At 43.9% G+C, this 26,842-nt stretch overlaps 1 protein-coding gene across 4 annotated transcripts in view; it reads right to left on the reverse strand.

Moving 5' to 3' along the window:
• The window catches only part of EYA2 (EYA transcriptional coactivator and phosphatase 2), a 260,087-nt gene that overhangs the window by 83,055 nt on the left and 150,190 nt on the right, over positions 1-26,842 (reverse strand). For all 4 annotated transcript variants that reach the window (XM_082645804.1, XM_082645806.1, XM_082645805.1 and 1 more), the window contains 2 exons: positions 8,791-8,858; positions 6,917-7,094 (listed from right to left, as the gene is read on the reverse strand). In XM_082645804.1, coding sequence (XP_082501930.1) covers positions 6,917-7,094; positions 8,791-8,858 — 246 coding nt within the window. The remainder of the gene's footprint in view (positions 1-6,916; positions 7,095-8,790; positions 8,859-26,842) is intronic.

A 26,842-nucleotide genomic window follows, 5' to 3' on the forward strand; every position in this document is an offset into this window, starting at 1 on the left:
GACTTTTTACGAAACTGCTAAATTGTTTTCCAAAGTGATTGGACCAGTTCACATTCCCACCAGCAGGGTTAAGGGAGTTCTAGTTGCTCTGCAACCTTGCCAGCCTTTGGTATGGTCAGTCTTTATAATTATAGCCTTTCTAGGGGGTAGTAGTAGTATCTCACTGAGGATTTAATTTGCATTTCTCTAATGACTAATACTCAGCATCTTAATCATGTGCTTTTTTTGCCATGCCTATATCTTCTTTGGTGAAATGTCTATTCAAGTACTTTGCCCATTTCTTTATTGGGTTACTTGTTTTCTTATTATTGGTTTTGAGAGTTTTAAAAAATATATTCTGGATGGTTAATTTTATGTCAACTTGACTGGGCCAAGGGAGGCCCAGATAGCTAGTAAAACATTATTTCTGGGTGTGTCTGTGAGGAGTATCTCCAGAAGAGATTAGCATTTGAATCAGTAGGCTGAGTAGAGAAGATCTGCCCTAACCAATGTGGGTGGGCATCATCCAATCCATTGAGGGCCCAAATAAAACAAAAAGGCATAGGAAGGGCAAATTCTCTCTCTTCTTGAGCTGGGACATTCATCTCCTGCCCTCAGACATTGGAACTCCCGGTTCTTGGGCCTTCTGACTCAGACCGTATTATAATATTGGCTTTTCTGGTTCTCCGGCTTGCGCAAGGCAGATTGTGGGACTTCTTGGCCTCCATAACCACATGAGTCAATTCTTATAATAAATCTCTATCTATATCATCTATACCTATCTGTCTATATCTACATCTATATCCTACTGCTTCTATTTCCCTGGAGACCTCTAACTAATACAACTTACTTTATCATATATATGTTTTGCAATTACATTCTTCTGGACTGTGACTTGTGTTTTCATTCTCCTAACAGTGTCTTTTGAAGAGCAAAAGTTTTAAATTTTCATGAAGTCCAATTTATACCAAATATTTTTTCCTTTTGGATCATGCTTTTAGTGTTATATATGAAATCCTTTGCCTAACCCAAAAGCACAAAAATTTTCTCCTGTTTTCTTATATAAGTTTTATATTTAGGTCTATGCTCTATTTTGTGTTAATTTTTGTATGTCATGTGAGGTATGTACTGAAGTACAGTTTTTTCTGGATATAGATATCCAGTCGTTTTAGCATCTTTTGTTGAGAAGACTATCCTTTATTGCTTTTGAATCTTTGTCAAAACCATTCATATACATGTGGTTTATTTCTGCACTCTCTATGCTGGTCCACTGATCTACTGCTCTACTGGTCTAGTCTATCTTTATGTCAATACCATACTGTCTTGATTACTGCGGCTTTGTAATAAGTCTTAAAGTCAGGTAGTGTTAGTATTCTAATTTTGTTCTTCTGTATCAGAGTTGTTAAGGCTATTCTAGGTCCTTTGTACTTCCATATGAAGTTCAGGATCAACTTGGCAGTTTCTACAAAAAAAAAAAAAAAAAAAGCCTGGGATGTTGACAGAGGTTGCGTTTGATCAATTTGTAGAGAATTGATACCTTAACAACAGTAAGTCTTCTGACCTGTGAATGAGATATATCTCTTCATTTACTAAAGTCTTCTTTAACCTCTCCCAGTAGTGTTTTGCAGTTTTAAGGGTACAAGTATTGCACATCTTTTGTCACATTTATCCCTAAATATTTCATATTTTTCGATGCTACTGTAAATGGCATTTAAAAATATTCTATTTCCTACTGCTTGTTGTTAGCATATAGAAATACACTTGGTTTTTATAGTACCCTGCAACATTGCTAAACTCACTTTTTAGTTCTAGCAGCTTTTTGTAGATGCTATCTGATTTTCTCCATAGGTGATCATGTCATTTTACTTCTTTTTACTTCATAAAGTTTTGATTTTTTTTTTCTCCAATATAGATGACTTTCATTTATTTTTCTTCCCTTATTGCACTGCCTAAAACCTCTAGTATAATGCTGAATAGAATTGGTAAGAGTGGACATCCTTGTCTTGTTTCTGGTCCTAGGTGGGTAGCTGTAGGTTTTTTGTAGCTGTCCTATTTTAGTCAGTTTGGGCTGCTATAAAAAAAATACCATAGGGCCTCCCTGGTGGCACAGTGGTTGAGAGTCCGCCTGCCGATGCAGGGGATACGGGTTCGTGCCCCGGTCTGGGAGGATCCCATATGCCGCGGAGCGGCTGGGCCCGTGAGCCATGGCCGCTGGGCCTGCGCATCCGGAGCCTGTGCTCCGCAACGGGAGAGGCCACAACAGTGAGAGGCCCGCATACCGCAAAAAGAAAAAAAAAAAAAAAAAATACCATAGATGGGTGGCTTAAACAATAGAGATTTATTTCTCACAGTTCTGGAGGCTGGAAAGTTCAAGATCAAGGATCTGGCCAGTTTGGTTCCTGGTGAGAGTCCTCTTCTTGTTTTCAGATGGATGTCTTCTTGTCTCCACACATGGTGGGGAGAGAGAGAGATATCATCTCTCTTGTACCTCTTCTTATTAGTGCACTAATCCCACTTTGAGGACTCCACCCTTATGACCTAATTACTTCCCAAATACCCCCACTTCCAAATACCATTATACTGGGGATTAGGTCTTCAACACATAAATTGTGGGGGGAGGGATATAAACATTCAGTCCACTGCATGCCTTTTTCTGATAAAGGAAGTTCCTTTCTACCCCTAATTTGGAATTTTTATCAGAAACAAATGATAGATTTTGTCAAATGTTTTTCTGTGCATCTGTTGAGATAATCTCTTTTTTTTCTTTCAAGTTACTTAATATGGTGAATTACATTAATTTTCAAATTTTAAACCAACTTTGCATCGTTAAGATAAACCCCACTAGTCATGATATAGTATCCTTTAATATACAGTTGGGCTAATTTGCTAACATTGTGTCTAGAAATTTTGTATCTACGTTTATGAGAAATACTGGTCTGTTGTTTTCTTTTAATATCTTTGCCTAGTTTTGGCATCAGGGTAATGCGTTCCTCATAGAATGAGTTCAGAAGTATCCCTTCCTCTTCAATTTTCCTGAAGAATTAATGTAGAACTGATATTTCTTACTTAAATGTTTGGTAGAATTAATCAGTGAAGACATATAGGCCTCACAATTTCTTTGTGGGAACATTTTTAACAAAAAAAATTTCAGTTTATTTAGTAGATATAGGCCTATTTCTTCTTGAACAAGCTTCAGAAGTTTTTGTCCCACAAGGAATTTCTTCATTTCATCTAAGTTGTTGACTATTGCATTGTTAGCCTTTTAATATCTGTAAGGTCTGTAGTAATGTCACCTCCCATTTTATTGGTAATTTATATCTTCTCTTTTTTCCCCATATCAGCTTGTGTAGAGTATTATCAATTTTATTGGTCTTCTCAAAGAACCAAGTTTTGGTTTCAGTGATTTTCTCTATTGTTTTTCTGTTTTCAGATTTTATTGATTTCCATTCTGATCTTTGTTATTTCCTGTCCTCTACTTACTCTGGGTGTAGTTTGCCTTTCCTCTTCTAGTTTCTTAAGGTGGAAGATAAGGTGCTTGGTTTAAAACCTTTCTTCTTTTCTAATATAGGGATTTAGTGCTACAAATTTCCCTTTAAGTACTGTGTTAGTGACATTCCATAAACTTTGATACGCTGTGTTTTCATTTTCATTAGGTTCAAAATACTTTTAAATTTACCTCTGATATTTCCTTTGACTTGTGGTGTATTAGCCAGGGTTCTCTAGAGAAACACAACATATGTGTGTGTGTGTGTGTGTGTGTGTGTGTGTATATATATATACACACACACACATATATATATGTATGTGTGTGTGTATATATATATATATATTTATATATATGGAGACTTATTATAGGATTTGACTCATGCAGTTACAGAGGCCAAAAAGTCCCACAATTTGCCACTTGCAAGCTGGAGAACCAGGAAAACTGGTGGTATAATTCAGTCTGAGTCTAAAGACCCGAGAACAAGGGGAGCCAATGGTGTAACTCCCAGTCTGAGCCTGAAGGCCTGAGATCCAGGGGTGGGGGATAAGAAAGGGGCCGCCACTGATGTAAGTCTTGGAGTCCAAAGGCTTAGAACTAGAAGCCCCAATGTCTGAGGAAAAGATGAATGTCACAGCTTAATAGAGAGAGAGATCACTCTTCCTTTGCCTTTTTGTTCTGTAAGATGAGCCCTCATTGGATTTAAATGATGCCTGCCCTCATTGGTGGGGGCCATCTCCTTTACTCAGTCTACTGATTCAAATACTAGTGTTTTCTGGAGACACTCTCACAGACACACCCAGAAATAATGTTTAACCAGCTGTCTGGGCATCCCATAGCCTGGACAGTTGACACATAAAATTAACCATCACACATGGGTTATTTAGAAGCGTGCTACTTTGTTTCTGAATGTTTGAGAATTTTCCGAAAATCTTCTTGCTATTTATTTCTAATTTAATTCCACTGTTTTCAGAGAACATATTTTGTATGCCTTGAAACCTTTTAAATGTAACGAGACTTCATGATTTATGGCCCAGAATATGTCTATTTTGGTAAATGTTTCATGTGCACATGAAAAAATGTGAATTTTGCTGTTAAGTGGAGTGGCCTATTGTCTGTTATATCAAGTCTTTTCCCTCTAGTTTCCTCCCTAGAGAAAATGACTGTTAACAGTTTTTTTGCATCCTTCCAGAAATTTCCTATGCAAATATGGGTATTAAACTATACTTATATTTAAAAAAACTCCAGGATCATATTATGCACATAGTTCTGCCACTATCATAGTTTTTCACATATCACAATAGCTCAAAGAGAGATCCATATTAGTGAAGATATAACTAGCTTACTTATTCTTTTTAACAGATGTATAGTGTGCCAATGGTGGGTACACCATCATTTATTTAACTTGACTCCTATTAATGGATATTTAGGTTGTTTTCAGTCTTTTGCTATGGCAATGCTGCAAAAAATATTCTTTTAAGTCTTTGTACCTATGTGGGAATTTATCTTTAGGATAAGTTTCTAGAAGTAGAATAACTGGGTTAAAGAGTACATGCATTTTCAATTTTGTTAGATGTTGCCAAATTGCATGAAAGAACCTTGTAAGTTTCTTCTTGAGAGATTAAAAAAAAATCCTCCTTCTATTGACTGAGGGAGAAGATCTAAGAAATTTAAAATATACTACAACTCTTTTTAGATAATTTGTAACACACTTAAAAGCTTAAAAAGAAAAAAGTCCTCAAGCAACCACTACTGATTTGTCTTTTCTCTTGAGTAACGTCAGATGTTCAGATTTTGCCCTCTCCATCAGCGAACTGCCCTGCAATCATCTGCAAATTGTTGGGGCTTAATGTAACTGTTAATGCATGTCGATGCAGATGGTGCTGTGGCAGGGCTGGGGGCCAGGGAGGAGAAGAGCATTAGGACACCATATCCGGGCAACACAAAGAGTGAGCATGACCTGTCGGTAAGATATAAACCTCTTGAGCCTCTGGAATTTGGAACCAACCACTCAAGCAGATCCTGGATAATTTCAAAAGTGGAGTTTTTATGGGAAATTTTAAGAGAGTGAATAAGCGTGTGTGTGTGTGCGTGGGCAAACGAGTATGCTTAAATGCCGTTCCTTTATAACGGACACTGGGGAGAGGGGGCAAGAGACCTCGGTTATAGCTGACAATTATTTATGTCATTAGATTTTATGTGAGCTTGTTAGACACACAGTAAAAACCATCTCAACCACTTATTGTTGAACCTTAGACCAGGGGATAGATGAAGAACAGGGGGAAACGATAAAGAAAAATTTCAATGACACAATGAGCTTTTATGTTCACTCCTGATGGGGAACAAAAACGACCTACCCACATAACCCAAATTCTTGGGAAGTAAGTCTTTGGAATCCAGTTCACCATCAAATTATAGATAGATAGTAGCATCTATTGGAAGATTTCCTGCTTATATTTCAGTTCTGAAACCAGTGTGGAGAGGCCACATTCTGAAAAGCAGAATGGGCAAAGATAATTCAGGATTATGACAAAGAAAAGTTTGTAACACTTCATACTCTTCCAAGGAAGCAATTTGGAAATTGGAATGTGGGTATTAGGCATTTATTCTATACTCTGGGATGAGGTCACAATGACCACAATCAATGCTCAAACCCTAAAGGTCCTTCAAAGTTGACTTAAAAATGCTTGGCCACATTGTCTCCATTTGTCACCAAACTAGTGTTATCTAACTCACCCCAACTGATGGAAAATACAAGGGCTAAAAGCAACAGCTGCACCAAGAACTTCAGGAACAAAGAGGTGAGTCTCCACTATTGTTCTTTCTCTAGCCATCAACCAATAAATATGTATTGAATGAAATGTTCACAAACCATCATGCTCGTTCAGCTTCTACAAAGCCCCAGAAACAGGTTTCAGAAAAGAAGAATAAAATGCAATGATATCTACTATCACTGGATGTTCTACTTTATGGCTGTCATGTTATTTAGTGGTGACGAGCCTAAATCAGCTCATAAAAGAGAAGACACGTGCGTAGCGGATTTACGGAACGAATGAATGAATCCGTAGGCTGGCGAGTTAGTTTCACAGTAATGTACGTCACCAAGGGGCCTGGATGTGGAGTCGCGTGTACCCTGTCTGAACGGGGCAGACATTACTCAGCTCCAGCCAAGCACTGTCACTTAATAATGTGGACCTAGGGTGACCAGATCGTCTTTCAAGAGAAGGCAGACATTAGAATTTTTAGGTAAAAATCTGTAACTTTTAAACATGGGTGCAATTAAATACACACATACACACACACACACATACACACACAGAGAAAAGCCAACAAAAGATGAAGTTAGCTCTTGGGTGGCCGGTTCATTACAACTGGGACTTATGTCCAGTCCATCCTTCATATAAGAGCTCAGACCACAGCCAGGAATGACCACACGACAGTGACTGTACTTACCGCCAAGCGACTCAGAACTCTGGCTGGGGACGTTATGAGGTTCCTCCTGCAGGACGTAGGTGGACGTGGAGAGGGGAGAGGCGCAGATGCTGCCGGCCGGGACGTAAGGAGGGCTGTAGGACGAGCTGTAATACTGGGAGTACTGGCTCTGTGGGAAGCCGGGGTAGGAAGGATAGTCCTGGAGAGGGAAACCCACGAGGAAGGCTGTCAGGCTGATGTGGGTAAGGGGCCTCCCGGGCTGGGTCTGTTGTGTCTGTCCCTGTCTCCCCACTATTACAATAAAAGCTCTATGAGGGCTTTTATAGAATAAAAGCTCTAGGGGCTCTTTATAGAATAAAAGCTCTAGGGGCTTTCCCTAGAAGCAGACCTCCAAGACAAGGATTCAAGTGCAAGTAGCGGATTTGGGGCGTGAAGCAGAGACCAGTTGGGGAATGGGGAAGCGAGACAGCAAAGGGGAGAAGGGAAGGCAGCCAGCACAGGGGCTTCTCCAGTGGGAACTGGAGCTGAATTCTACCAGGGGGATGCTGGGGTGGTAGAAAACACATCTCAGAAAGATCTCTCCCAAGGGGCAAGGGAGCTGGGGTATTTATATACCAAGTCCAGCCAGTCTTTGCTTGAGAGCTGCTCCCAGGGAACACTTAATTCCCTGGCACTTCCTGCCTACTGTATACATTGGTTCCAGAAAACACCCTTGGGCCCAGGGGTGCAGAGCCTGGCAGCTAGAGGTCAACAGGTGCACCCTGAGGGACATGCACGTGGCCCTGACAGCGTCCGTCTTGGTCACAGCCGTGCTGGGCACATATGGGCAGTCAATAAATACTGGAAAAAGTAGTGAACAAATGAATGAGTAATAAGGACCACATACACATACCCCGGAGACTAGGTGACCTTTCAGGTTCACGGTGGGGGAGGGGGCATTGCGCAAGCACAGTAGCGCCTACACAGCATTAGGGATCCAGAATCTCCTACGAGGGGGTCCTGGAGATGAACTCGAAGAATGCCCACCTTCTTTATGGAGCTTTGCCCACGACAGTCATTGTTTCAGATGTTCGGCCCCACCACAAAGCAGTGCTTCTCAACCCTGCAAGGAGCTCACGGAAGGTCCTACAAATGGTGCAGAGTTCCCGCCCACCTTTAGCGGGTTAACTCTTTTTTTTTTTTTTTTTTCTTTTTTTTTTTTCTTTTTGCGGTACGCGGGCCTCTCACTGTTGTGGCCTCTCCCGTTGCGGAGCACAGGCTCCGGATGCGCAGGCTCAGCGGCCATGGCTCACGGGCCCAGCCGCTCCGCGGCACGTGGGATCCTCCCAGACCGGGGCACGAACCCGCATCCCCTGCATCGGCAGGCGGACTCTCAACCACTGCGCCACCAGGGAGGCCCGCGGGTTAATTCTTAATTCACTCCCTAAGTGAAACCAAGAGACTCAGGCTACTAGCCAGTATCCATCCATCTTCACAGTGTTGACTAAACTCAATCTAACAAGCATTTACAAAGCTCCCACTCTGTGTCGGGCACTCGACACTGGGATGCAGAGGCGAAGAAGATATCATTTCACCCTGGAGAAGCTTGGGGTCTGGTGAAAGACCACAGGTTACTGCATCCATCCATCCCACATTCAACGGTCAATGGGTGTCTTAGACTCAGATCAAGATGGAACATATAACGCAGCCCATGTCACCTTGGAAATCTGCCAGCAATTCCAATTTCTCTGCCTCCACACTGTATCTTTCCAATGGCTGTTGGTACAGTCTGGCCCCTGTGTTCTCCAAATCCAGGGCATCAGAGACACGGTTTCTGGTAGGGCTCATAGGTACAAGGGGGCTCTCTGCGTGCCTGGATTTAAGGGGACTATTTAAGGGTGGGGAGCTCTGCCTACCTGGTGCACAGTTCCAAAGCCAGCTGCGTTGGTCAGTCCATTTGCTCCTTGATAGATCCCTGCTGTGCCTGCAGGAAGGAGGGACAGATGAGGTGTTTTACAGTCAGAGAGGGACACGGAGGAGAAAGACACAGCAGAAAGGTGGGGTCTTTGAGGTCCTCCGACAGGTCGGGATGGAACCTGTGACTCTGGCACCTCTCTGAACCTCAGTTCTCTCAACGAATTAATGAATAACGTGAATAATATTTTAATTAATAATACATTAATAATATTAATGAATAAAATATAGATAACACCTTCAAAGGATTCTGGTGAGAAATAAATCTTTTAAAAATGGAAGTATAGTTAATTTGCAATGTTGTGTTAGTTTTAGGTGTACAGCAAAATGATTCAGTTATACATATATGTATCTATTCTTTTTCAGATTATTTTCCATTATAGGTTATTACAAGATGTTGAATATAGCTCCCTGTGCTGTACAGTAGGACCTTGTTGTTTGTCTATTTTATATCATTTTAACCACTTTTAAGTGTATTAAGTGGCATTAAGTACATTCACAACGTTGTGCAACCGTCACCACCATCCATCTCTAGAACCATGTGCCCATTAAACAGTAAGTCCCATTTTACCCCCTCCCCTCAGCCCCTAGCAACCACCATTCTACTTTCTGTCTCTATGAATCTGGCTACCCTAGGGAACTCATATAAGTGGAGTCATACAGTATTTGTCCTTTTGTGACTGGCTTATTTTACTTAGTATAGTGTCTTCAAGGTTCATCCATGCCACAGCATGTGTCAGAATTTCCTTCCTTTTTAAGGCTGAATAATATTTCATAGTGTATATATATCCCATTTTTGTTTATCCATTCATCTGCTGACGGCCACTGATTTGCTTTTGCCTTTTTGCTGTTGTGAATAATGTTGCTATGAACACAAGAAGTATACAAATGTCTCTTTGAGACCCTGCTTTCAATTCTTTTGGGTATATACACAGAAGTAGAATTGCTGGGTCATTTGGCAATTCTATTTTTAACTTTTTGAGGACCCGCCATACTGTTTTTCCACAGTGGTTGCATCATTTTACATTCCTACCAACAGTGAGCAAGGGTTCCAATTTCTCCACATCCTTGCCAACACTTATTTTGTTTTTTTTTAAAAATTGTAGCCTTTCTAAAGAGTGTAAGGTGGTAATAATTATGTTTTGAATTAAATGAATGAGTGTAATGACTTCTCCTCTTTGAGCTTCAGTTGTCCCACCTGTAAAATGGGGATAAAAGTGATACTACGGGTTTCCCTGGTGGCACAGTGGTTGCGAGTCCGCCTGCCGATGCAGGGGACACGGGTTCGTGCCCCGGTCCGGGAGGATCCCACATGCCACGGAGCGGCTGGGCCCGTGAGCCATGGCCACTGAGCCTGCGCGTCTGGAGCCTGTGCTCCGCAACGGGAGAGGCCACGGCAGTGAGAGGCCCGCGTACCGCAAAAAAAAAAAAAAAAAAGTGATACTACTACTAGAAAATGCTACTTAGTGAATGAATGAGTAAACGAATGAATGAGTGTGGTGTCATTTCAGGTGGGGTAGTCAGGGAAGACCTCTGAGATGACATTTGAGCTGAGCCAGGAAAGATAAGAGGAAGCCAGTGATGGAAACATCCTGGGGGAAGAGTATTCACAGACACTGAGGTCAAAGACCCTGAGGTAGGGATTAGCTTGACAGGTTAAAGAAAGAGCAAAAGGGTCAGTGGAGCAGGAGCCCAGAGAAAGAAGAGGGCGGTGACAGCAATAACAGCAGTGAGCTCGTGTGTGTCAGGGCTTCTCACGGGGAAAGTGAGCGGAGAAAAAGGTTAAGTAGCGTGCGCAAGGCAACAGAGATAGTGAGGGACAGCCGCTGGGGCTGGAACCGGGCAGTCTGGCTCAAGTCTGCATTTTCAACATGACTCTAGACTGTCGTTGCCGCTTCTGTTTAGAACTGTTTTTTGGGATAGAATACTATACAATTATATACTATACCATTTATACACTATACAATTCCTCCATTGTAAAAAGGTCACTTTTTAAAGTAAATTTCCTTTTTAAAGTAAATCGCTATAATTGTGCAGCCATCACCATGATGCAGTTTTAGAACATTTCCATCACCCCCAAAGTTCCCTCTGCCTGTCTGCAGTCAACCCCCACTCCCATCCCCAGCCTCAGGCAGCACTTGATCTGTTGCTTATTCTAGAGTTTGCCTTTTCTAGATATTTCTTAGAAACAGGATCATTACAACACGTATTTGTGTCTGGCCTCTTTCCCTTAGCATCATGCTTTAGAAGTTCATCCATGTTGTAATATGCATTAGTAATTTATTCCTTTTTATTGCTGAATAGTATTCCAGGCTATGGGTGGACCACATCCCATTTTTGGCTATTATGGATAATGCTGCTATAATTATTTGCATACAAGTCCTGTGTGGATATATGTTTCCATTTCTCTTGGGAGGATCCCTAGGAGTAAGACTGTGGAGTCATGTGGTAAGAGTATATTTCACTTTTTAAGAAATGGCCAAACTAAAAAAAAAACCCCAAAACAAAAAAACAAAACCCACAAAACCCCCAAACAAAGAAAAAAGGGAATTCCCTGGCAGTCCAGTGGTTAGGACTCCGCACTTTCACTGCTGAGGGCCCAGGTTCAATCCTCAGTCAGGGAAATAAGATCTTACAAGCTGCATGGCACAGCCAAAAAAAAAAAAAAAAGAAACGGCCAAACTGTCTTCCAACGTGTCAGTGCCATTTTACATTCCTACCAGCAATGTATGTTTTATATTCCCACCAGCAATGGAAGAGAGTTCCACTTTTCCAGCACTTGGTATGTTCAGTCTTTGTGATTATAGCTATTCTAGTGGGTGTGCAGTGGTATCTCATTTTGGCTTTAAGTAGCATTTCTCTAATGACTAACCATGTTGGGCATCTTTTCATGTGTTTATCAGTCATGCATCTTCTTTGATGAAGGTCCATTCAAATCTTTTTCCCACTAAAAAAAAGGTTGGGCTTGTCCTCTTAATACTGAATTGTAAGAGTTCCTTATATGTTCTGGAAACAAGTTCTTTATCAGACATATGATTTACAAATATTATCTCCCAGTCTGTAGCTTGTCTTTTCATTTTCTTAATGGTGTCTGTTGAAAAGCAAAGCAAAAGTTTTAGTTACCAATTTTTTATCATGAATCTTGCTTTTGCTGCCTAACCCAAGGTCATAAAGATTCTTTCTTATGTTTTCTTCTAGAAATTTTATAGTTTTGGGTCTTACATTTAGGTCTATGATATAATGTAAGTTAATTTTTGTGTACAGTGTGAGGTAAGGGTCTAAATTAATCTTTTTGCGTATGGCTATCCAGTTGTTCCAACACAACCGTAAAAATTTATCCTTTCCCTCACTGAATTACTTGAAACCTTTATCAAAAATTAATTGACAATATACAGAATTGATAAACAACAAGGCCCTACTGTATAGCACAGGGAACTATATTCAACATCCTGTGATAAACCATAATGGAAAAGAATATGAAAAAGAATATGTATATATATAACTGAGTCACTTTGCTGTACTGCAGAAATTAACACATTGTAAATCAACTATACTTCAATAAAATTAAAAAAAAATTAATTGACAATAGATGTGAGAGTTTATTTCTGGACTCTATTCTTTTCCACTGAGATATCTATCCTATACCAATTCCATCCTGTCTTTTTAAAAAATTTTTATTTTATTTTATATTGGAGCACAGTTGATTAACAATGTTGTGTTATTTCAGGAGTACGGCAAAGTGATTCACTTATACATATACACATATCTATTTTTTTTCAAATTCTTTTCCCACTTAAGGGGGAACAGAATAATAACTTAGGTTATTACAGAATATTGAGCAGAGTTCCCTGTGCTATACAGTAGGTCCTTAATCCTGTCTTGATTACTGTAGCTTTATAGCAAGTTTTGAAACCAGCTAGTGTAAGTTCTCTAACTTTTTCTTTTCCAAGATTGTTTTGGCTTCTCAGTATAAACTTGGCATTTACATATTAATTTTTGAATAAGCTTGTCAATTTCTATTGGCTAGGAAAAGTGGCACAACATTTTTCAAGAGTTATCAATTCAGAATTCTATATCCTTCAGAAATGAAGGGAAATCAATATATTCTAGAATGAAGGAGATCTAAGAGAACATGTCACTATAGATCTACCCTGAAATAATGGATACAGGAAGTTCTTGAAAGAGACAGGAAATTTTAAAAATTAAAAAAAAAAAGGAATCTTGAAACATCAGGAAGGAAGAAAGAAAAAGAAAAAGAGTGAAAATACTGTATGGGTAAATAAAGTCTCTTCTCCAAGAGGTTATACCAGTAACTCAATATACTAGGTTCATAACAGTTTGCTATTAAATTTTAGGAATTACTTTTTCCAATGTGTTTTATAATTATGTAAAACATTGAAATGGTTCTAAAGTTAAATTGACAAAATAAACTAACCATATCCTTATCCAGAGGTGAGGGGGATTATGTCCCGGGCACTGGGAAGGCAGTGGAGAGGTAAGCTGCCAGTAAGTGCTTTCACTGGGAGCCTGGGGGGCACAGGGAAGGGTTCCGAAATGCCAGCTGGTGAGGGGTGGAGCCAGGGAAGGCTCCCTGGAGGAAATGGCATCTAAACTAATCTCTGGAGGATGAGTAGGAGTTAGCCAGGTGAAGAGAGCAAGAACCAGGAATACCGCCACACCTGGGCATCCCCTCCTGATCTTCATTACATGTGTAACAGAGAAGAGCAAAATTTGACTCCATGTTGGATCTGTTTCTTTTACTTTAACCTTTGCTTTTCGTTGCTTTTGTTATTATAATCTGCCTCAGGGAACCCTGCCCCTCTGCCTGAATACTAAACTAAAGGGTCTTTGTTCAGCTCATAGGGAGACAATCTGACCCTGCCTACCTGTGAATGGCTGCAGAAAAGAAGAAATTAAAACATCCCCTCACCAATGCTGGCCAAGCCAGGAGATATTTTGCAAGACTAAAGGCCTTTTTTTTTTTTTTTTTTTGCCGTACACAGGCCTCTCACTGTTATGGCCTCTCCTGTTGCGGAGCACAGGCTCTGGACGTGCAGGCTCAGTGGTCATGGCTCACAGGCCCAGCCGCTCCGTGGCATGTGGGATCTTCCCGGACCGGGGCACGAACCCGTGTCCCCTGCATCGGCAGGCAGACTCTCAACCACTGCACCACCAGGGAAGCCCCTAATGGCCTTTTTACTTTACTTTCTCACCTCCTCCCCATCTCTCTGTTCTATAAAAGAAACTGGCACCCAGACCTCAGTAAGATGGTCTTTGGGGACACTAGTCTGCCATCTTCTCCTTCTGCCGGCTTTCCGAATAAAGTCGCTATTCCTTGCCTCAACACCTTGTCTCCCGATTTACTGGTCTGTCGTGCGGCAAGCAGCGTGAGCTTGGACTCGGTAACACATGGAGGCCTATCGAAGACACAGAAACCAGAGAATCTGTCCACACTGGTATGGCATGATGTGCTGGAATCCCATCCGTTCCTCAGTGGCCTGTCCAGACACATCTGGCAGAAAGTCTAGGCCAGCCTATTCCACGCAAGGTCATTTTTGGGGTCCTGGTTATCATGGCAACTCTACCTGCTAAATCATAGGAACATGCTTGCCTTAGGAAGTCCTTCCGGATGCAGTGTTTTCTCTCCTGATTTCTCTTATCTTTTATGGCAACCTTCTGAATAATGATATAAGGCAGGTTTGGAAATAAACAGGCCACAGTCTTGTCCCTTGGTATTCTTTCTCCAAAATGGCCTCTTGTTTGTTTTCATTTTATGACCCAGGGGCATGAGAAGAATGGACAGCTGGACAAACTGCAGTGTGCTGAGGGCAGTCCCAGAACCCCTGCAGTGAGAGAGCCCTCCCATGCCAGAGAGGACACTGAGGAAGGGGGCACGTGGTCCCAGAAATCTCGTGCCACGCATGCGGTTTGCAAATGGACCCACCTGGCGCTGCAATATTAAACGCTGACCTCTTGCCTCCATCTGGCTGGTGGAAGGCCTGGTGAGGGCTGGGGAAGGCAAGGACGAGATGAGGAAGACATCCTCTCTTAAGGTGATGATGGTGGCAGCTCCTGCTGGGGCCCCTCCAAAATCCATTCATTCCTTCTCTCTCATATGAATAGAATCTCTGCTTTCAAGCTGCGCACATGGCCAATTAGAATAAGCACTACATTTCCCAGCTTCCCTTGTGGCTGGTGTGGCTATGTGATGCGTTCTAGAGAAGGGAAGAGGGATAAGTAATGTGTGTACAACTTCCTGGTTGTGCCCTTAAAGGGCAGAGTCAGGTTCTTCCTTTCCTGGGAATGGAGCTATCTTGGACCACAGAGCTGAGCAACTAGACATAGGAGCTTGGACCCCTGCCACATTTGCAGACCAGAACCATCACATAAGTTTGGACTTTTAGGTGAGAAAGAAATGCCCTTCTTTCTTATTGAAGACATTGTAATTTTGTGTGTCATATCAGAACTGCTTTTTCTTTGGTTGACTGGTTTTCTTGGGTTTTAAGTAAAAGTAGACTTTCACTGCCTGGCTCAGTAAAACAATTTTTTTTTTTAGAAATATTTGTTTTTTTCATTTTTTTTTTCTTTAAAATATTTATTTATTTATTTGGCTGTGTTGGGTCTTAGTTGTGGCATGCAGGATCTTTGTTGTGGCATGTGGGATCTTTGTTACAGTGCACAGTCTTCTCTTTAGGTGTGGTGCATGGGCTCCAGAGCGTGCGGGCTCAGCAGCTGTGGTGTGTAGGCTCTAGAGCTCATGGGCTTAGTTGCCCTGCAGCAAGCGGGATCTTAGTTCCCCAACCAGGGATCGAACCTGCGTCCCCTGCATTGGAAGGCAGATTCTTTTTTTTTTTTTTTTTTCTTTTTGTGGTACGCGGGCCTCCCACTGCTGTGGCCTCTCCCGCCGCGGAGCACAGGCTCCGGACACGCAGGCTCAGCAGCCACGGCCCACGGGCCCAGCCACTCCGTGGAATGTGGGATCTTCCCAGACCGGGGCACGAACCCATGTCCCCTGCATCGGCAGGCGGACTCTCAACCACTGCGCCACCAGGGAAGCCCGGAAGGCAGATTCTTAACCACTGGACCACTAGGGAAGTCCCTCAGTAAAACGATTTTTTTTTTTTTTTTGTGGTACGCGAGCCTCTCACTGTTGTGGCCTCTCCCGTTGTGGAGCACAGGCTCCGGACACGCAGGCTCAGCGGCCATGGCTCACGGGCCCAGCCGCTCCGCGGCATGTGGGATCTTCGCGGACCAGGGCACGAACCCGTGTCCCCTGCATTGGCAGGCGGACTCTCAACCACTGCGCCACCAGGGAAGCCCAGTAAAACGATTTTTAAGTGGATGGTCATTCATTCATTCAACAATCATTTCCAAGTGATGTACCAAATATTACTGTGTCAGGCACTTTTCTAGTACAGTAAGCAAGGGTTGACATGTTCGGAGAGGACAGACGGAACACCGCTGAGTGAACAGATACACGAGGAGTTGAGATGATTCCAGACAGATCAAAACACAGTGATGCATGAGCGCAGCCTTACTGAAATGTGGACTGAGGACTGAGGCCTGCCCACAAACTGGTAATTACCAGTTGGTGATGAGATAAATACAAAAATTGAGAGCCAGTGTGTAGAACTGTCTGCTGAATCTGATAATAAAAAATCAGGGCTTATAATTTGCATCTTTAAAGTAAGTTCTATTGTTTCTCAATCTTTTTTTCATTATTGCCACGCTTCTCCCCCCCATCCTTTTTAGATTCCTCCAGTCTCCCCTCTCTCTATAAAATTTTAATATTACAGATATACTACATATCTGTTTATATTTTATACTTTACTATGTTTATTTTAATATATATTTAATACTTAATATATATTTATATTTAAATACTTACATATAGGTGTGCTTAACACAAAAAGAGGAAGATGTTTTTGCCGCCCTGAGAACCAATTTTTGTCCCCTTTGGGTCATACCTTCCCCATCGAGAATGGATGTTCTAGTGATTCATTTTTATTGTGTTTTACACTAAATTAAGGAAAAAACCCTGGTCCTTCACCCCAGAGAGTATGTGAAGTACTGGGTGATACAGCACCTCGAGGTGGCCCTCTGTATCAAGTAAAGACATTCCCAGAATTGGATGCTGTTACATATAGTGACCTGTTTAATGCTGCTGTTCACCCTCCACGGTAGAAATTGTTATTCAGTTTACAGAAACTCAGTGTTGGAAGAGTTCCACGGCTTGCCCAACCACATCTGGGTTGAAAACTGCTGCTCCTTCACATCTACTAGGTTGACCATAAAAAACCCAAAAAACCACAAAGCAGAAAATAACGAGAGTTGGCGAGGTTGTGAAGAAATTTGAAGCCTCGTACATTATTGGTGGGAATATAAAATGGTGAAGCCACTGTGGAAAAGTCTGAAGATGCCTCACACCGTTAAACATAGAATTACTATATGATCCAGCAATTCCACTCCTGGGTATGTGCCCCAAAAAAACTGAAAACAGGTGCTCAAACAAAAACTTGTTCACAAACGTTCACAGCAGCACTATTCTCAATTGCCAAAAGGTGGAAACAACCCAATGTCCATCAACTGATGAAAGAATAAACAAAATGTGGCATACCTACTCAATGGACTATTATTCAGCTATAAAAAGGAATGAAGTACATGCTAAAACATGGATGAATCTCAAAAACATTATGCTAAGTGGAAGAAGCCATACACCAAAGGCCACGTATTCTACGATCTGATTTATATGAAATGTCCAGAATAGGCAAATCCATCGATACAGAGAGTAGATTAGTGGTTGCCAGCGGCTTGTGGGGAAGGGGGAATTGGAATTGAGAGCTTAATGGGTATGGGGTTTCCTTTTGGGGTGAGGAAAATGTCTTGGAATTAGATAGAGGTGGTGGTTGCCCAACATTGTGAATGCACTAAACACCACTGAACTGTATGCTTTAACATGGTCAATGGTTTAATTCTAAGTTATGTGAATTCTATCTCAGTTAAAAACAAAACAAAACTGCTGCTTCTGCTACCTCCCAATATTGTCTCTACAGCCCATCTCCCAGGCAGCAGTAAAGGAAGGAAGGGTACAGAGGGGCCCCGAAACATGATGACACCCGCCTCGGCCACAGCCCTGGACACACCTCACCTTGAGCCCCGAGAGAAGAGGTGATAGCTGAGTCTCGTTCCTTCCACCCACCCCGATTTCAGGGAGAAATTCTTGTCCCTACCCTCCTTGGGACCAACCTCGTGTTCCCTTTTCATGTTTTCTTTCCCTTTGTTGGCAGTATTATGGCTCCATCATAACCAGGCTGCCAAGATTCTCCGCAGAAGGTTCTTCTGAACGAAGGTCAGACAAGCTGGTCCCGCCCCCACCAGGCAACACGCACCACTTTCTGAGATCATCAGACAGCTCTCGCACGCAGGGGATGCTTACGATACGGGTGAGATTTGGGATCTTTCAAATGTTGTCAGTTCAAAAAGATCCGTCCTTCATTACAGCTGTCAAGAGGAGAACTGGGTTCCCTTAATTACACTCTGTGTAAATTGGGAAGCGGACATGCTTATGGTGTGGTTCTTGCACACGATACTGAGCCTTCTTGTTTGCCCAGATTAACTGCATAAAAGAGCTGGTGCCTGCCTGTGATACGGGACACCTACCCGCAAACCTGGCACCAGATGTGCAATCGAGAGGGCACTTCGGAGTGGCCTGTGACATTCCAGAGCAGATTCTACATGGTGGATTAGACAGTCAGAAATCATATCCTTAGGGATATGTTTAATGGAGAGATACAAAAGAAAATGCAGAGAGGTGTGAACTTTCTGGGTGTTTCTCCTCAACCTTCCCACTGAGAAATCGCTCCTGCGGTGTGTCTGACGTGGATGCTTTAATTCCACTCTTCCTTCCTCCACCGGGTAGCTCTCACCATGCAATCACAAGTGAGAGGTGGAAAGCAAATCCGGGATCAGAGGGGGAAGGCGTGATCAGGGCCACGCTCTGATACACTTTGGGACTTCTCCTCCCAGATGGTCACACCAGGGTCATGGACCCTGAGACTGGATGCACAGCATAGGCAGAAGAAGAAGAAAGACGTAGCAGAAATGAGTTATCTCAGCTCTTCTGATCCAACGTGTAGGTTCCAGAGTCTGGGAGGATTTGACATGTAGGCTAATGCTTCTTGAACTCTCTGTAAAGGACTGGTTTTTAAATGCCTAACCTTTTGGGGAAGAAGATGCGACAATTCATTGTGTGATTCGACAGCTCCAAAACTGCCCTACACCCTGTGCTAGGAGACGAGTCTACGATCACGTGCTTGAATGTTGGGGCAATAGCGAATCACTGTGAAAGTTTCTCACTCCAGTCCCGTATTTATGTTATTACAGGCCAGCAAGTCTGTGGACTGACCCCACTTGGCAGGCCAACTAAGAATGAGGTTGAGGTAGGTAAGAAATAGAAGGAAAGAAGGCTTTTCTCCAGGCGTGGGGCGGAGGGAGGAGGGGGATGCAATTCTCCTGGTTAGAGAAACAGGCAGAGCAAGAGGGAAAGGAAAAGAGTGAGTGGAGTAGGAGAATGAGGATGAGTGGGAGTCGTGGAGCAGAGGGATTTTATTCTCTGCACCCGCCTACAGCTGCTGAGAAAGCAGCAAGACCCCCAAATCGGAAGTGGCTGTGTGTGCTGAGTCTAAGGTCGGCAGCACGCAAAACCTTACAGGCCCAGCGGGGCAAGGAGGCCAGAGGAGCTGGTGCAGACACGATGAAAAATGGTGACTGACGCACAGTTCTGGTGTCGGGGAACAAGAGGGGGTGGTGTGGACTGTGGCAAACTGGAATGCACAGTTTCCATCTAAGAGGGCAGCAGTTTGTGGCAGACGCCATTTGGTTCCCCAGGAAGCACTCCCAATTCCTTTCTGCCTGGCAGCTTCAGGACGGCCATGTAATCTAGCTCTGGCCAAGGGGGCTTCTGGGAGAGACTTTTCTTTTGTTCCTCTGCCGGATCCTCCCCTAGATTATGTGAGGATGTAACGTCTGGAGTTACAGCAGCCATCTTGGAACAGGAGGTCACAAACATAAAAGCAAAAAGCCCACCTGCTAAGGCAGAAGCAGTAAAAGGATGAAAAGAACTTGGTCCTTGAAGATAAAATCGAGCTGACAAACAACCTCGGGGGTCTAGACTTGTTAAATACACAGTAAGTACCATTATGGTTTAAGCTGCTGGGAGTTGGGTTTTTTGTTCCTTGCAGCCCAAAGCATTCCTAACTGATACAATACTACTTAGCTCCAGCTGATCCTTGTCACCTAGAAATGTGAGTCGAATGTAGCCAGGGCTTCTTATTTTTCCAAACAAGTCAGAAATCTGGATTTGTATATAAAATGTCCCAATTTTTAAATGTAGGCAACAAAGTAGTTGGACAAAACAAAAACAAAACAAAATTAAACAAACAAAAACATGATTGCAGGGTGGGTGAGGCCTATGGGTTTTCAGTTTGTGATCTCTGGTCTAGGAAGACAGAGCAATAAAAGATTCCTGTGCCCACGATGTGGCAAAGACACAGGGATGAAGAGCCCCAGACCCAAAAGGGCCACATGGACCAAGACAGTGGACGACCCAGCAGCAGCCTGGGCCCCAGTGATGGAAGACAGGATGGGACCCTGCTCCCACAACACACTGGCACTAGGCAAGATTCTGGAACCATGGTCAAAATTCTGGAGAGTTTGGGGAAAGCCCTGAAACACTAAGATAAAACTTTCTTACCAGCCCAGGGGGATAGTGGCTCAAAATACAAATCCTGTTGACATGCTGAAAATAAAGTCAGTTCTAGTTTTTAAGCCCCTTAAGCTCGCAGACTGAGATTTATATCTACTATACAAGGAACCGAGGAATTCTTTATGTCCCTGGAACCATGCCTCCACCAACGTCAGAGAACCTGTGTGGACAGCATCCTCTTTTGCCATCCTGCAAAAGGTCAGGTGCTGATGAGTTCATTCAAGTTCATTGCACCTTTTCCTCATGAGTGCACCCAAGAGCTCTCTTTTTAAAACTTTGTTTCCGGTCACTCTCTGTCACTCCATAGGTATGTGTTTGTGCATATCCTTTTGTTTCTGTGTTCTTGCAAAAAGTGCACTAGTGTTTTGTGGGCAGGTATAATTTCTGTAAATTCTCTGTGTTGCATTTCTCAGTTTTTTTCACCCAGCGTTAGGTTCTTACCTTTGTGACTGTGGGTACATCTTGCCTGTTGGGCTGGCAGCTGCCCAGCCCTCCCTCGTGCGCTTTCTCCATATCTCTCCTGCTCCCTCCTCCATCCAGGAGAGGACCTGGGATACCTTCATCTCCGCCCACCACAAACAAGGCTGCTGTGAACATCCTTGGACCTCTTCCCTCGTGGCCTGTGTGTGCGTTTACTCGGGATGTATACCCATGAGTGGGACTGCTGGGTCCCAAGGTCGAACAGACCGAGTTTCCCTAAGGGCTGAGTGACTGCTCTCTGCGCGGCTGCCCGGTGCATCTTCCTACCGGCAGTGGCGTCGGGTCCCCTACCCCCGCATCCCCACCAGCAGCTGGCATCATCCCACTTGCTAATCTTTGCTATCCTACTAGGACCAACATGTTGTCTCATTTATTGTCTTTAATTCACATGTCTCTGATTACTGGTGACTCTGCACATCCCTTCTTGCGCTTGTTGCCTTCTGGGTTTCCTTTTTAAGGAGATGGTGACAGTCACCAAGGAAAACCTCTCCTGGGCCAAGCTCAGCTTTAACTTAATCTAAGCCCTTAGAAACTTCAGTTACTGACATTAGCAGCTGGACTAATAATAATAATGGCCTCCATTTATTGAGCACTTATGACCTTCCCCAGGGCTGGTCATTTTACATGCACTATCTTTAAAATTTTCCATCACAACCCTAAGAAGGAGGTTCTATTAGGAAGTGACAGAGCGGGGTTCAAGCCCAGGCTCCCAGCCTGTGTGCAGCCCAGCCTTCCAAGCAGCTGTGGAAATAGCACAGGTCACTGCCATCCTGATTTCACTGTTACCCATAGGTCTGACATGCCATCCCAAGCAAAGGAAATCTCATGGATAATCCCAATGAACAAGCATCCCCTCATCAACGTTACTTGCTTTGGAATCCATCTTACAATTTCTTTCCCTACAACGAAGGGACCTACTTGATTAGGTCCACAGTGACACTCAAAAACAGGTACCTGTTCAGCAATTAAGTCTGACTGCTGCCATTATTCAAATAAAGTTGAAGAAAACATACCAGGACTGCAAGTGAAAAAGGTCTGGATATGCAATTGGGGGAGGGGGGTGATATAAAAAGTCGTCAGCAGGTAATGTATAACAGAGAAGAACCACAAGTAGAGAGAGGTGAGCCCGTGGCAAAAACCCACCTGCTCAAGTACCCCAGCCATGGCCCAGGTTCCAAAAAGGGACAAACCACAGCTCTTCATAGGTCGATTTTCTGCTTCTTTTCTTTACCCAGAATCCAAAGTGGTGAAGGCAAAGACCTGGCAAGCCCTGGCCCCGCCCTTTACCTACTGTGTTCATGCATGCAGGCATTCATTCATTCATTCAATGAATGTTTGCTCAGTGCCTCGTATGTGCCAAGATTTCTATGTTGAGAAAGAGCTGGGTCCCGTCTTCTTGGATCTAAGAGCCTGGAAGGGGTGGACAACAATGGCAAATCCATATGTAATTGATATTTGCCCTGGTGACTATGGAAAAGTGGTTGAAATTTCTAAACCTCAAGTTTCCTCATCTGTACAACGGAACTGAGCACAGTTTAATTGATTTATTATGAGGATTCTGTGAGATAAGGCTTATGAAAGGCAGAGCCCAGCACAGAGTAAGTGTTCAATAAATGGTAGCTGGGATTATTACTCTCTGCATGTTCATAGTCACCGCCGGAGGTATCAACAATGCTGGTATTTCACTGATCCACCATTTAAAAGATATTCAGGGGAATAAAAACATCCAAGGAAAGTTAAAAACAAAACAAAACAAAACAATTTGGATAGGGCCGAACAGCAGATCCCAAATGAAAACAAAGGATTTTGGGGGGGACCCAGATCGAGCTCTCAGCTCTGAGACCCACACTTGATCCATATGCCAGGAAGGGAGGCTCCCATGTCCATCCTGCTGATGCTGAGTCGGCTAGCCCATTCTGCCATCTTAAAAAATCCAAACACGCCCCCAGCGCCTGTCCTCCTGCATCTTTGCTCCACATGGAGTCCAGCCCACATCTGTGTTTAATCAAATCAGTTGCTAAATGTCACAATGGCCTCATTCACAGGTAGCATAAAGCATATTTAACTGGTAATAAAACAATCCACATTCCTGAGAATGCCATTTCAGATAGGCTGTCCTGTCACTGCGTCTCTGCCACACGAGTCAAAATAATGCCGGAGCAGAGATGGGGGAGAAGGGGGCCAAGAAGGGTGATGATGCTATGAGGAGAAAGCGATCACGTACAGATCCACATGTGCCGGTGTGGGAAGATGTCCAACTGGCAGTGCTAGGTGACAAATGGCAAAAAGATGCAGAATCGTGAGGCTGTTCTGAGCACACACTAGACACAACGTTGATATTTGTTCATTTCAGTTACGTAGAAGACTGATAAAGCTGGAGGGCCTCTTAGAGGAGGTGGCAGTTGAGCAGAAGCTAAATGGATGAGAAAGAGCCAGCCACGTGAAGGGCTGGGGAAAGAGCACTCCGGGTCGGGGGCAACAGCAAAATGTAAAGGCCCTGAGGTAGGAAGACCAAAAAGAAAGCCAGTGTGAGTGAAATGGAGAGGACCGGGGGGCAGTCTGCACGATGAGGTCAGAAAGGGTCTTCAGGGGCTTCCCTGGTGGCGCAGTGTTGAGAGTCCGCCTGCCGATGCAGGGGACACGGGTTCGTGCCCCGGTCCGGGAAGATCCCACATGCCGCGGAGCGGCTGGGCCCGTGAGCCATGGCCGCTGAGCCTGCGCGTCCGGAGCCTGTGCTCCGCAACGGGAGAGGCCACAACAGTGAGAGGCCCACGTACCACAAAAAAAAAAAAAAAAAAAAAAAAAAAGAAAAAAAAAGAAAGGGTCTTCAGGGGCTGAATCAGGCTAGGCTTGGCAGGGGGTAGTTACAGCAAGGCACTGGCATTTATTTCTGATTGCAACGGGAAACCCCAGAGGGGCTTTCAAGCAGGGGAGTGGCATGATCTGGTACAACACGGGAAAGGACTGACTGTGTGACTTCTACACTCAGGGTGGTGGAAACAGATCAGGGGGTCACAATGGATCCCAAGACCAAACGCATCATTCTTACTGACAAGTATCTCTGGAGAGATTCTTGAGAATGGTAACCCATAAAGATCAGAGATTCTGAAACACGTTATACTGTGGGAGAGAAATTTTCACAGATATCAAGTGCCTAGGGAAGGCACTAAGGTTAGACATGCCTTATATTGCCCTGGAGGAAATTTGGCAGGAACGGAGTATGCGACCCAGCTTGGACCAATCAGTGCATCACATTCCCCTGAGCACAATGATTGCTTTAGGGGAGTGCATCTGAACTAAGCAGGTCCAAATGACAAGGAATCTCAAGATGTTATATGGTAAAAAGGCTGGAGCTGCTGCAGCCACTTGGTCACCATGAGGGCACTTGGCATTTACATGACTGCCCTCCTCCAAAAAGAGATAACATACCCATTTTTCACTGACTAGGTATGTAAAAAATGTCTGTTGAAAGAACAGATGAATGACTGAATCATCATCTTTGATGCTCTCCCCCTCTCATAGATCTAAATACCAACACTAATTTCTGTGAATAGGGCCTCTAGAATACCCTGCAAGTCTATCCATTTTTCTCCATCTTCACCACCACCACCTCCATGCCTCTATCATCTCTTTGCCCAGGGTATGCGTAGTTTCTTCACTGATTTTCCTGCATCCACCCTGACCCTGGTTCAATTCCTTATCCTCAAAGCTGCTCTTTTCCAGATCAGTACAGCCTCCCTGGCTTCCCCTTGTATTTATAACCCTCCACCATGTCCACAGGCCTTCTGTGACCCGCCTCTTCTCTGACCTCACTGCGCTCCACCTTTCTGCCCTGTTGTGGGTTGAATTGTGTCCCCTGAAAAGACCGATTCAAGTCCTAGCCCCAGGATCTATGAATGTGCCCTTATTTGGAAACAGGGTCTTTGCAAATGTAATCAAGCTAAGATGAGGTCATCCTGGATTAGGGTGGGCCCTGATCCAATGACTGGTGTCCTCATGAGAAGAGAGAAATTTGGACACAGACCTGCAGAGGGGAAAAAGGCCCTGTGAAGACAGAGGCAGAGACCGGAGTGATGAGTCTCCAAGAAGCCAAGGAAGGCCAAGGATTGCTGGCCACCACCAGAAGCTGGGAGAGGGGCAAGGAACAGATTCTCCCTCAGAGCCTCCAAAAGGAACCAACCCTGCAAACACCTTGATATTGGACTTCTGGCCTCCAGAATCGTGAAGGAATAAATTTCTGTTGTTTTAAACCACCCAGTTTGTGGCACTTTGTACTGCAACCCTAGCAAACCAGGATAGCCCCGCTTGGCCTCTCTCCAGCCACCTGGCCATCTAGAACGTCATTTTAGGATGTCTGCGTTTGCTCCTCCCTCTACCTGGAATACCTTCTCGTAGCCCAAATGTTACTGTGCACAGGAATCATCTAGAGATCCTGTTAAAAAGTAGATTCAGCAGGTTCTGGGTGAGACCTGAGATTTCTAACCCTCTTCCAGGTGAGGCCGATGTTACCAGACCAGGGACCACAGCTGGAAGCCCTGACCCCTCCCCATGGCTGGCTGCCTCCTCAGTCAGGTGCCAGCTCTGAAATGACATTCCGTGACCACGCCAGCTAGAGCAGTCCCCACCAGCCCACCACTCCAGCCACACCTTACACATTACCCTGGTTTTGATTTTTTTCTTTCAGTAGCACTGACAGCCTCTGAAACCATCTTACGCTTTTAGACACACATTTATTGTTCATCTCATTCCCACTTGGATGTAAGCTCCCTGAGTGCAGGGACTTTGTCTTTTATTCACTGTATTATGCTCGGTTTCTAGAAGGGTAGGTGGTATATGACAGGCTCTCTGGAAATAATTTTTGAAAAAAAAAAGTCTGTTTTGTTTTTGGCACTATTTTTAGCTCCTAGCACCCTATGTGACACAGTACAAACATTCAGTAGTTATTTATTGAATGAATTTAAAAAGTGAATAAACTGATAACTTTCTGATTACTGAGCATGTACTATGTGCCAGGAACTATGCTGGGTCCCTCACTGTGATTATCCTAGCTTATCCCCCTTCTGACAAGGAGAACAGAACAACGTAGGCTCTATGTGACCTCTTTTCAATCATTTCACCAATGTTTACTGAGCACCTATTACATGCCAGGCTACCCTAAGCACTAAGGACACAGCAGCGGACAAGATGATGGAAACCACTGCCTCCGTGGAGCTGTCCTCCTAGTGAGGAGGGGCTGAAAGTGAATAAGTATGTGAAATAATATGTTAGATGGTGACAGGAGCTAGAGACAGCCAAAGCAAGGACGGGAACTAGGGAACGCTGGGGTACAGAGTGGGTGGTCAGGGGAGGCTCCGCATTTTAGTAAAGACTTGCGGGAGGTGAGAGAGCCAAGCCCAGAGAGGTGGAGCTACTCACAGTTTATAACTCAAGAGATTATAAGTGGCAGAGCTGGGACTCAAACCCAGGACTGTCTGACTCTGGAGCCTGCTGTTCCCCACCTCAACGTTCTCCCACCTCCAACTTGCTGGAACTTCCATCCCCCTGGAAGGTTCATTAATAGTTTTAGTGGGTGATTGATTCCACCTAGCTAAAAATGCCCCTCTTCCTTCCAGCTGTACCTGTTACACAGGGTTCTGATTCCCCGACAGCAGATGGCTGCCTGCTGGGCTGTTTTGATCGTGTTTTGTGATGCCAGCCGCACGCACTGTGGCCAAGCTGCCATGGCGAAGCCCCGCAGCACGCGTGTTTAT

Source organism: Mesoplodon mirus (genome assembly GCF_964341445.2).
Source record: "Mesoplodon mirus genome assembly, chromosome: 15".
Taxonomy (NCBI): Eukaryota; Metazoa; Chordata; class Mammalia; order Artiodactyla; family Ziphiidae; genus Mesoplodon; species Mesoplodon mirus.